General features: G+C 40.4%; 1 protein-coding gene across 5 annotated transcripts in view; it reads left to right on the forward strand.

The window, feature by feature from the left end:
• The window catches only part of LOC126094416 (uncharacterized), a 214,355-nt gene that overhangs the window by 114,587 nt on the left and 86,452 nt on the right, over window positions 1–13,316 (forward strand). For all 5 annotated transcript variants that reach the window (XR_007521834.1, XR_007521837.1, XM_049908801.1 and 2 more), the window contains exon 8: window positions 3,504–4,250. Coding sequence is in view for 3 of the 5 variants with exons in the window: in XM_049908801.1 (XP_049764758.1) it covers window positions 3,504–4,250 (747 nt within the window). In the remaining 2 variants the exon portion in view is untranslated. The remainder of the gene's footprint in view (window positions 1–3,503; window positions 4,251–13,316) is intronic.

Genomic DNA, 13,316 nt, shown 5'->3' on the forward strand with positions numbered 1-13,316 from the left:
TCCACTCCCATTGTCTAGTAAACATTTAACAAGTGTTGAACATTAGCCAAGTCACAGGATGGTATGCCTCACTGTTACTTACCTCCATGTCTTCTTCATGCAACAAATCCTCATTAATTCCATCATTAGAAAAACTGTAGCCTTGATCACCAAATTTATTTTCAGTAACAGTTACGGAATACATAGCATAACCTTCTTCCCTTCTGACTCCCGTATTTCCGAACACTTTCTTATCATCAGTGTCTTTGCATATATCATTAACTTTTTTTACTGAACATATGTTCATCATCATTATAAGTAAATGCATATACTTCGTCTTCTTCATAACTATTTAATACTTCACTCACTCCCCTCACCACTATTTGAACTACTATTAGTGTCCTGTCACTATCTTCAAATTCTTAGCTGATCAGCTGTTCTGTTGGACCAGAAAGCAAGAAACTTTACCTGTTTAGTTTTCTGCAATTACTAACACTTTGTCATAACAACCTGGAAACCCTGTTGGTAATATGTCTTGCAGTAAATAGTTGAAAAATTTTCTCTTTCATTAGTTTGCTTTATTGTCACTTCTTTGAATTGTGTAGAATCTTTCACACTGGAAACAGTTTTGCCTAGTACCAGATGTGGTTTAGGTGATTTTTATATATCTGAATTAGCACTGTTTGAGGTTGGTTTACTTTTATTAACCAGTGACTCTGCCTCAACTGGAGTAAAACTCAGTTCACTGGTTGGGTCTATAATTGAAGCGTGTGCACGAATAACGCTGTATGGCACATTTTGCAGTTGTTGGGAAATTGGCAAAAACTGTTAGTTCTAGAGAATTAATACGATATAATAATGTAATAGCAGATATGTATTGTTTGTGCATACAGACTATGGAAGATACTAATTTCTGGTTTTTAAAATTGCGCTAAGCACAGATTTTTCGAAAATAAGTAAGTTTTAAAATGAAATAACGCTGTATGGCAATGGATATGCAGCGTTATTCAAGATCAGCCAGTGCTCTGCTGTAATTATAAGGTGTCTAGAATCCAAAAATAGTAAGTAAGAGATTTAAAACAAGATACTAAATAATATTTATTGTAAACTGATTTGCTAGGTCGTAAAAAAGGTAATACAACATTAGTTTATCAAGTTTAGGCTCAAATCTAGTACATTATAGTCAGTTGTCACACTGCAGGTTTTCATAAAACTGCCTGTATTTTGGTTCCATATATTTCGTCATGTCCAATAGATCCCTTTTCTTCTCCTTATGAACTTTCAGTTTCCCGTTATAGAGCAACCGGAATTCAGAAGGCAAAGGACAGTTTTTTACTTGATGTTCACAACCATGCTTTATAATACAGTGTCTTTCCCATGGGCGAAGCACATTGTGGGTACAGCGCACGCTTAAACCTCGAGGATCGTCACTACACAGCTTCAACCAAAGTACATCGGTAATTTTCAAAGCAGGCGGCTTCTTCAAAAGCAACTCGATGGATCCTATGTCCTTGAAGTCTTCCATCATCATCTTGTGAATGGCCAGTTTTGAAGGATCGACAAAGGCCTTGGCAATGACTTGCTTCCATTCTGAAGGAACCATAACTTTTGACACTTTCTTTCTTTTCTCGATGACTGCAAAATTCCTGCCACGAGGTAGGAAACTGTGACCCAAACATAAAAACTTCTGATGTATTTCTGTAAAGTACTTGCGGCTGATCAGATTGAAATAAAGTGCTAAAACTCTCCAGTTGTTGTTCTGCCTGACACAGCGGTCAGACCAAACAATCAGTTTTCGTTCCATACCTTCTTCAAGCATATCATAATTGTGTGTCACAAATTTAAGCAGACAGGAAACTATTTCGGCTGAACCTCTCCTTGCAGTGGATTCATCCCACAAATTTATGGTGATGTTTCCAGTACCAACGTCATGAATCGTGAAATTATACGATGACAGCTGTCTCTGGTAGAATACCGTGGAATGAGTCAATGTAGGACAAAGTAAAATGTGTTGTAGGTCAATACATATAACATGTATATTGTTATTCCTCGTAGCCATTTCCGTATCGTTTTTTAGGGCTTTGTAAGCTTGGTCTGCCCTTGAATGATGCAACTGACTCTCAATTTCAATCTTGTGCAGTTCTATTTCATCTGAATCTGCAATCATTTTGTTAAACAACAAATCACACAGTCTGCAAGTATCTGATCTAGGTGTTCTGAAACGCAGATTAAAATCTGTTTGAAACACACTTTGATTGAATGACCTGCTTATTGACTTATCAAGAAACTTTTCGGTAAACAACCGATACATTCTACAGAGGTTGAGATCGGGGTGCGGACATTCTTTTGAGGATTTATTCCTGCTGTAATGGCTCATCTGCTTTGGGAAACGTGATATGTGTTGCCGAATAAGAGCTCTGTCGTCATGTGATATGGCATGTGGCCTATTGCAATGTTTTCCTCAACTGTCTTTAGGAGTGGTTATTCCGCCTTTTACTTTACGTTGCAGAGTCTGTATTTGTTGCTGGGTGATGGAGAATATGTCAAGCAATGTTTTTTGACACACTTCTTTGGAGTAAACTTTGTATTTGAAAGTAGCTTGTTTCCGTGAAGTATCGTCTGCCTTACCTCTCTTGTGCCTGGCTGGCACGCCTGTTTCCATGGATTTTTTAAGTTTACAGCTTTAACTTCATTTCCCGGTTTATGTCGTTGCATCCTTCTTTTGAGCACACTTCTGCATTGCATACATGATCCTGAATCACGAAAACAATCATTATTACTACCAAATATTCAACTAGATTATCAAATTTCACATTCTCTTTTAATAATATAGCATTACTCAGACTGAGTATTCTATTTTTTCGCCAATGATAACTACAGAACTGTAGTTAATTTCATTCATGTTACATACTTTTGCTGTAATGTTTTCAGAAGGTACACATAACATGTCATTAGAGCCATGTACTCTACAGGACACGTCGCCGCTTTACAGGACACATATGCTTCTCTAAAGACATACACCTTTTTACAAAACCCATACAGCATTATTCCACTCACCTGTGTTGGACGCTGTTTCGCAGGAACTACCTTTCCTTTTCGTGATTTATGTTCCAGTCTAGCATCACGAAGCCTTTTCCTCTTAATATGCTGCCGACTACCAATGTTAATTTTCCTTTTCCGTGCATTATTTGCATGTTTCAAATCACTTGCAGTAAGTGTCACCTTGCTGCACTCCGCCATTCTTGTAACATACAGCATTTTTCGCGCAGAGGCGCGAAAACTGTGCGCGTCTCGTCGCTGTTTGGTGGTGCCCTCGGATGATGAACATGTCAATTATAACAGCAGGCGATGCAGACTGCCGTACACAGCCTTATTCCATGCGATTCTACGAAATGTCAAAATGTGCCATACAGCGTTATTTGTGCGCACACCTCAATTGTTATTCCCCATATTTCTCTCACAACACGCACAAAATCTTAATTTGTACGGTAAAAATGAAATTTATATGAATAATTTTGTTACAGGACAAGGAGTAATGTGAAGCTGATAATTCTCCCTCCATTTGAAGAATCAGACAAAATTTCTGGTGGAAGAACTGAAGGGTATACACCCTCACAAGCAACTAGGCATACAGAAAAAGAGTTTGGGAATAATGTTTGCAATGTTCTGATTGATTCAGGGCCTGCCCAAAATATTCAAGATGATCAGATGATGTTTCCAGTTGAGCATACCCATCAATCTCCCATGAAAGATTATTCACAGGATGTCTCTTTGCCACTGCAAAGTTCATTTGAACCTTTGCACTTGGAGAAAATGGTAACATATACAAAAGGCTGTAACCATACACAGGATACTGGACCTAAGCCTTTGAAAGAGACATTCACTGCAGATGTTACTGAACTGGAAGGAAAGAAATCTGTTATGTTAGATCCACCAGATAACACATTAAATTTGGAGAAAATGACAACGTACACAAATGAAGATGACTCTTATTTGCTAGGACCAACTACTGTATCAGGTCAAGGCTCCAGCCCCAAGCATTTAAGCAGTATGTCCGAACCAGAGACTCATGCAGAGCATCAAGGAAATGGGTCTGAGCCATCAGACACAATAAATAAAATTAATACAGATATTACTCAAAATGTAGTGTCATTGAAAATACCTGCAGCAGAATTAGAATGTATACTGGACCACAAAAGAAGATTTATGCAATATATGAACAATAATCCTCTCTACATGAATTCAGCCAAACCTTGGCTAATTGTGTCGAGGTAAGTTGTAATGCACTACTAACTCATGTAGGAATGTGTGGTAGCATGAATCAATTTAGTGGCTCAATTTTATCTCTCTGATAGATGGCCGATAATATACTACAATTCCAACTCACAAGGAAAGTATTTGGGCTTGAGCAAACACATTTACTCCACAATCCATTAAGGGATCATTTAAAGGTCCCTTTTTAAACCAGTCATATTCGTTTGTGTGCAAATCTCTGCAGTCATCCATTAGACGCCACTGAGTATGCCATGCCGAATTCGACCTTTGCCTGCTGCTGTGCCAGTAGAGGGCACAATGTGTGTGTTAAGTTGCATTTTTGAAGTTGTTTGTGTAGTGAAACATCAGCTGGTTCAGTAGTTGGCAATCAGCCCTGCTAATTTACTGTGACTGGTTGAGATGAAGTTCTGACAAACTCTTCTTTCTGAAAATGATATTAGTGTAGAAGGTGAATCATTCACATGTTTTCTATTATCTATTATAGTAAAAATATTATCACTGCTTTAACACTTATACATAATAAAGAGTCTTGAAAAAAAAACTGCAAACAGCTGTTGTCTGATCCTTTAATAGTACTATCAGCCCCACAATGTCGATGCAGTATATAGAACAGACAGTTAAGAGTTTCAAGATCAGATTGTGAGAGCACCTATATCTAACAAATTCCAGATCAGCATTGTGTACCCATAAGAGAATAGAACCACACTATCACTTATTTTTCAAATAACTTAAAAATGTTACATTCCCAGCCGAAAGGCCATACTTTAAATATATTAGAAGAGACTGAGATTGTGCGAAGTAGGAAGTATCATACAGAATTTATTCTAAATAGCCCAACTGAGTTGAAGCACTATAATGTACTCTCCAAATTTGATTGTCTACAATGTAATTAGTTGAGCCATTTTATATTTCACTAGTTATTTTACTGCACTTTCTTTTAATGATGTATCTCTATTGTAACAAAGCCTACCAAAATTCTTAATCAAATTCTTTACAATTTCATGCACTGTCCATTTCTTCCAAGTAAGCCATGCATGCCCGTTTACTTGTTAGTCACATGTACGCTCAGTATTCTGCCAGCAACTGGCCATGATGGTTCTCACTGACACATATTGCATCCTTTCCGGTCACCCTTTAAAACAACAATTCTTATTTACATCTTATTACTAACTATTAACATTTTTAATTTCCACATGTGCTGTTCTTCTTTATTTAGGTGTACCTGAATATGGAACTCCAACATTGTGAAACCGATAGTACTATTAAAGGATTGTACAACAGCTGTTTGCAGTTTATTTTTCAAGAATGGATGCCTTCCGTTACAGATTCCCGTAATATAATTATGGTGCTACTGATGACAATGACGAACACCTCACTGCAAGCAGTAGTGTCATGGCAAGTTTGAGAAGAGGCAATGGAAGCAGTGAACGTGAATTCCAACCTTCTCCTGATAAGAAGTTTAAAATCAAATGTGTTATCACAGTGTTTGATGATAACATGCTAGAACATTTATGATGATGGCCATTGTGTCAGAGGTATTGACATATATGACAACCTCCTGAAAAGATACTCTAAACTGAAAGTTAAAAGTGATATAAGAGCATACTGGACTGTGTGATGAAGAAAAGAAAAAGCAATACAGTTTTCAAAGGAAATTGTATGCTGCAGTTCAATATCATCAAGCAGCATGTTACGGTGAAGTTTTATGAAGCGTAGAATGCATTTCTTCTATTCATTATTGGCATTTAAAACATTGGACATGGCATGTAGCCAGAAATCTCAGGTGCACAAACTTTCCAGTGTCACAGCGATTTATTACTAATTTGAAGGAGGAGATTACGATATCATCATAGCATATAACTATGTTCCAAGTGTGAAAAGATAAGCACGATGAAGAAGAGATGATTCAGAGAGCTTAAACATTTGTTGCTGAAGTCAATGTGCATATCATGACAAATAACTTCCAAAATGGGTTCTGTATGGAACTGTGATCAGAGTCAGCTCACCTATGAGCTTTATTCTGAAAGAACACTAGCCATGAAAGGGAAGAGAAACATTGTCTCAGTGTTGCAATCAGTTTACAATGCAACAAGCAGCTACATGATGATGTTGCTGTATCAGTGGACAGATAATTGGCAGACAAAATCTATACATCCTTCCAAGAACCAAATGGAAAGATTTGATCCCATGTGTCAACGGAAATAGAAAAATTGCCCCTCCAAATGTCTTTGTAGAATCAAGTGTATTGGTTTTGAATCCACATTTGCTGACAAAGTCAGTAGTACTTTGTGACTGCTGGTCTGGGCGTAAAAGGTGTAGTTTTAAAAATCATTCCACCTAAACCTACAATATATGCACGACCTCTGGACACATATTTTGTCAGGCAGTATAAAATATATGCCAAGGGAATAACAGACTTTCTTAAACTACATCCCAGGAATATGCATCCAGAATTGCATTATACACTCCTGGAAATGGAAAAAAGAACACATTGACACCGGTGTGTCAGACCCACCATACTTGCTCCGGACACTGCGAGAGGGCTGTACAAGCAATGATCACACGCACGGCACAGCGGACACACCAGGAACCGCGGTGTTGGCCGTCGAATGGCGCTAGCTGCGCAGCAGTTGTGCACCGCCGCCGTCAGTGTCAGCCAGTTTGCCGTGGCATACGGAGCTCCATCGCAGTCTTTAACACTGCATGCCGCGACAGTGTGGACATGAACCGTATGTGCAGTTGACGGACTTTGAGCGAGGGCGTATAGTGGGCATGCGGGAGGCCGGGTGGACGTACCGCCGAATTGCTCAACACGTGGGGCGTGAGGTCTCCACAGTACATCGATGTTGTCGCCAGTGGTCGGCGGAAGGTGCACGTGCCCGTCGACCTGGGACCGGACCGCAGCGACGCACGGATGCACGCCAAGACCGTAGGATCCTACGCAGTGCCGTAGGGGACCGCACCGCCACTTCCCAGCAAATTAGGGACACTGTTGCTCCTGGGGTATCGGCGAGGACCATTCGCAACTGTCTCCATGAAGCTGGGCTACGGTCCCACACACCGTTAGGCCGTCTTCCGCTCACGCCCCAACATCGTGCAGCCCGCCTCCAGTGGTGTCGCGACAGGCGTGAATGGAGGGCCGAATGGAGACGTGTCGTCTTCAGCGATGAGAGTCGCTTCTGCCTTGGTGCCAATGATGGTCGTATGCGTGTTTGGTGCCGTGCAGGTGAGCACCACAATCAGGACTGCATACGACCGAGGCACACAGGGCCAACACCCGGCATCATGGTGTGGGGAGCGATCTCCTACACTGGCCGTACACCACTGGTTATCGTCGAGGGAACACTGAATAGTGCACGGTACATCCAAACCGTCATCGAACCCATCGTTCTACCATTCCTAGACCGGCAAGGGAACTTGCTGTTCCAACAGGACAATGCACGTCCGCATGTATCCCGTGCCACCCAACGTGCTCTAGAAGGTGTAAGTCAACTACCCTGGCCAGCAAGATCTCCGGATCTGTCCCCCATTGAGCATGTTTGGGACTGGATGAAGCGTCGTCTCACGCGGTCTGCACGTCCAGCACGAACGCTGGTCCAACTGAGGCACCAGGTGGAAATGGCATGGCAAGCCGTTCCACAGGACTACATCCAGCATCTCTACGATCGTCTCCATGGGAGAATAGCAGCCTGCATTGCTGCGAAAGGTGGATATACACTGTACTAGTGCCAACATTGTGCATGCTCTGTTGCCTGTGTCTATGTGCCTGTGGTTCTGTCAGTGTGATCATGTGATGTATCTGACCCCAGGAATGTGTCAATAAAGTTTCCCCTTCCTGGGACAATGAATTCACGGTGTTCTTATTTCAATTTCCAGGAGTGTAGATTCATTATTGCGAAAATCCAGTCTATCAATTACAATCAATTATCTGCGGAAATATATAGACCAGTACTTCATTACACGTGGCAGAATGATGGCTACGATATTGGTAAATCTGTGGACTGCTTCAGAAGTGTCATTGACATGGCATTGAGCACTGATATTATAGAATGTGCCGCTGTGATATGTGATCAGCGGGCTTCTCTTCACTGTGAGTTTTGTAGTGATTCATATTCCTTTGAGCATTTTATTGAAAGTACTCACTGCATTTATAGTTCAGATATCAGCTTTACATTTGGCTTCTGCAGTGAAATCCAGAGCATGTTTGCAGAGTCTTGCAGAAAAATGACACTCACCAGCTCATTGAGAGGTACATAATTGTCCTGTAATAAAAATTTCTACATATGTGCATGTTCGATGCAAATACTTTCCTTGTTAGTTTTTTAACTGATTTTGCTCCTTTCATAGATGATAAACAATATCAGTAGTGGTTTTTTGCACTATTTTGTCTGCGTGATAGGTAAACATTGACTCCAGTTTGTCAAAGGAAACTTCAGTTGAGAAAACTTGTAAATCGTGAGACAGAACTGCTGACTAGAATTTACCTTCGTCCTACCGATAGATCCACATAAAAGTAAAAGAGAAACACTACCTGGCTTCGGGAACTACTGGTACGTTCATGAGGGAGGAGAGAGGGATGTGTTGGGGAACGTTAAATAGGAAGAGCAGGTCACTAGTGGCCTGCCTTTCCTTTTAATTTTCCCCTTCCAATCGCCCTCTCCTCTCTAAAGAAGGAATTTGTAGTTCTGAAGTCTAACCTGAAGTTGTGTGTGTTTGAAAGGGGTCCTGTGTTTGTTTTTTTGTTACAAAATACAGTCTCTGATGATGAATTTATGTTAAAATCCACTGACATTGCATAAAAAAAGATGAATTGCACTTGTTTGGATGAAGATATAATAGTAGTTTTTTTAGGCTGTATTGTTAATACCAAAACAGGCTAAACCCTTTCCAAACAGAGTTACATGAAAGCGACAAAAATCTCAGGATGGTCATAAGTCTAACAAGCTAGAAAAATTAATAATTTAATACTTGTTACCAACAGACTCTAACCCCAAAATTTTTTTGAATATTCTACTCATTGCAAGAGCCTCTTATGAAACTGCAAGTCAGTTCAAAAGATATGGGCTATTACGCAAAAAAATAAAATGGTAACCTGTCCTTCCTTACAGTTGCAACCAACTTCTCAAACATACACAACCAGGTTGTTACAAGATCACATGCCCTGTCTGTCCCAGTTTTTATGTTGATAGGACAGGCAGATCATTTACCATACAATGTGATGAACACATGCCAACTTAACATTTAAATGTACATCATGAATCTGGAATGGCCATTCACCTTTGTGACAGGAAACGCAGCTTTCCAAACATCAATAAAGATCTCATGATCTGTCATGGACAACCCTCAGGCACAAAACTCAACTCACTAGAAGCAGTAGAAATATATGGTCGAGAGATTTTCCAACCCCCTGACATGCTAAATGAATGGACAGATAGCAAATACAATAAAATATTTTCTGTACCCAATAAAGACTGTCCCTTAATACAACAACCCCACCAAAAATAATGAACATAAGTCCCTTATGCTGTTTCAAATGTTTCGCAGCAACTATTTTACTTTGCACAGCTGTATAAAATAAAAACACCATCACAATTAATGCAAGAGCATCATGGAAGCAGGACAAACAAAGACTGCCCAGAAAAAGTAAAATAAGGAGTGAACTGTTTATAGAGTGCACGCAGAATAATGTGGCCGGTAGATGCGCCTTTGGCAGGACAGGCATTGGGAGAGCAGTAGTGATGGGGTTGTGGGCAGGCAGTCTGTGTGCTGGAAGGCAAGTGCTGTTCTAACTGAAGCCTTTGCTCATAATTTTAATAAATATTAAGTGCAGCCCCTCCACCCCCCCCCCTCCACTTGCATGGTGACCATCCAAATAGATCTATTGAAAAGAATTGTGTTGAAAATGTAAAAGAAGCAATGATTTATTTTTGCCAGACTTGTGAACCATTTGTAACTTTTCAGAGAAACTTCATGAGTGGCAAATTTTGAGTAAAACCACCATTTCCCTCTTTGCCATTCTAAAAAGTGCTTCTTTAGCCAAAACACAGCAGAGTTTACACATCACCACCTCATTAACATACTGTGCAGACACAGTTGCAGGAGAATTCTGAAACAGTGTTTTGTTAATTTAATTAAGTGAGGAACTGAGAACAAGTAAGATCAATAGCTTATGAAAAAAACACAGTACAAAAATAAATGTGTAATGTCTTCACTTACATTGTTCCAAAACCCATAGTATTTCTCTTTTCTCCAGTCATCGGTGGCTCTTAAAAATTTCATTCTTTCATCAAAAAAGTCTGCAGTTATTGGAATAACACAGTAAATAATGAAGTTTTGCTTGAAAACTATATGGCAAAATACTCTCTTCCTTGCGTGCTATCACTCGCGAAAATCACGTTTCAGTACCTCAAGCTGTTTATGAAATGTGAGGAATTTTGGCCTTATCACTGGCACGCGAGATTGCAAATGAGTGTGTTACATAAGATCAATTTCCTTGAGGTTAGTGATAGAAAGAGATCTCCATCTAAGCCTAAAGGAAAATTCAATATGATAGCTAAATTTCATACACAGCAACATATTATGTATAGGCATCAAATGCAAAAGCATAGCGATCCCTATTTTTCATTGCAAACATTTTTGAATTTCACTAAGTGTCCTACTTAAACACAAATATCACAATACGTATGAACATCAATGAAATTATGTGTACATCATCATGAACCTGATTTGTTGTTGTTGTTGTTCTTGTGATCTTCAGTCCAAAGACTGGTTTTATGCAGCTCCCTTTGCTGCTCTATCCTGTGCAATCCTACCCAAATAACTGCAGCAGCTTACATACTTCTGAATCTGCTGACTGTATTCACATCATGGTCTCCGTCTACAAGTTTTATTCCCCAGACATTGACATGTTTGTTATTCTGAAGTAATTGTAATGATTTCTAAATCCAGGTTCTGTAACTTTTTATGGAATACCAATTAATTTTTCATTGTAAAAAGAAAAGAATTGCTGTTTTAAACAATGCTTGTTACTCATGTTCCGGTTATTGTAAACTACATTAGGTACGACCTCAACAGCAGATTAGGCTCAGTATTAATCAAGATTTTATCAGGCTCAGTGTGATGTTCTTTGTGGTGCAATAATTAGTTATAAAGCACAGTCATTCATTTCAGCCACATACTCGTAATTTCAATAGAACTGATTAACCTGCTGAGTCTCTGTTAGTTGTGAGCCTACCATCTGCACTAAGTGTGATACTGCAATGTACTGCCTTCAACCAGTGAGCCACCAGAAGGCCTACTTCCAGGTGCTGGTATCCTCCTGCCATGGCTGTCTATGTTTCAAGCCTGGGATTCTGCAGCTGCTCAACCACCTTCACTCGTGTGGGCAAACTCTAGTGCTGTCCGCCTCCACTTGTGAGGGCAGGCACTGAGAGCCACCTCTTCCAGACTGGGTCCACGGCATGATTCTGCACACCCTGGCATGCCCCGTCTTCAGCTGTGTGACTGTCTTTAGTTTGTGTATCAGCCACTGTGGGTTGCCATCTGCTACTGGCATCAGTACCCTTGCCACATTGCTGGTTCATAATTCCACTGGCTGAGAGGCACTGCAAGCTGCCAATGACAACAAACATCTTGCTGATAGCAGCAAGTCCTTGCCGACTGTGCACAGCTTACACCTGTGATGTGTCATCGTGACTGTTGTAGTTTACTACACAATGAAGTGAATTTTAATAATGCTGTTTTCATGATAATATGTCGGTCAACAATCTGGCATCACTACCTTACTGCCCAGGATAGTGAATTACTGCTTCCTGACCACTGACAACTCAGTTGCACCACCTATCATAAAGATGTCCACTTCCGACCACTACAAGTGGTGTCAGAGGCGCCTGTCACCTCCACAAATGGTGACAAAAGTGAGTGCTGCGATATCATCCACTGCCGATATAAATGTCTGCAGCTGAATCCTGGACCATGTCTCCAGCCACAGTGAGTGGCAGTGAGAATCTGCACTGGGATTGGTAGACTTGATTGTTTTTTCATATTCATGATTTGTGAGCAAAACAGATGAACAGGAAGCAGGACTGTCATAAGAACTTGAAGGTGGAATTTATGAAGCTGGAGGAACCAGCCGACTTATTGCAATTCCTCAGGAACACAAGAGAACATTATTCACAGCTAGTGAAGTGCACGCAGTGTAACCTGTTAGACCGCAGCACACCATGTGCTGAGTCAGCACCAATTGAATATCACATGTGCAATTGCTATGACTGTTTTGCTATATAGTGTACTGAGTCAGAATGACTTATGATTATGTCAGAATGACAATTGCAGATTTGTGTTGCTATCTCTGTGCATTTGTATTTTGTCTTTTTTTTGTACTGTTTACTTTTCCTTTTGTTATTGTTGTGGCTTGATGGCTAAGAGTTCCACTATGTCAGAGTTCGAGACACAGAGTGTTTCAGAGGGGGAGGCATTTAACTCTTTGATAAATCAGGTAGCACACTTTAGACAGAGCGTTTCCGAGCGGGAGGCATTTAAGTTATTGATAAATCAGATAGCACACTTTAAAGACAGATAACACAGAAATGCTACAGAAGAATGCTGAAGATTAGATGGGTATATCACATAACTAATGAGGAGGTATTGAATAGAATTGGGGAGAAGAGGAGTTTGTGGCACAAATTGACTAGAAGAAGGGATCGGTTGGTAGGTCATGTTCTGAGGCATCAAGGGATTACCAATTTAGTACTGGACGGCAGTGTGGAGGGTAAAAATCGTAGAGGGAGAACAAGAGATGAATACACTAAGCAGATTCAGAAGTATGTAGGCTGCAGTAGGTACTGGGAGATGAAGAGGCTTGCACAGGATGGAGTAGCATGGAGAGCTGCATCAAACCAGTCTCAGGACTGAAGACCACAACAACAACAACACAGAAATGCTTAGGCAACTAGTTGCTGTGAGAGAGGATAGGGCTTTGACCAGTTTGACCACTCCATTAGATTCAGCTGCTGCCAGTTTAGTTACTCTCTTTTTGGGCAAGTCAATGGAGGATGTGCTGT

This window comes from Schistocerca cancellata, chromosome 1 (genome assembly GCF_023864275.1).
Source record: "Schistocerca cancellata isolate TAMUIC-IGC-003103 chromosome 1, iqSchCanc2.1, whole genome shotgun sequence".
NCBI classification, from domain to species: Eukaryota; Metazoa; Arthropoda; class Insecta; order Orthoptera; family Acrididae; genus Schistocerca; species Schistocerca cancellata.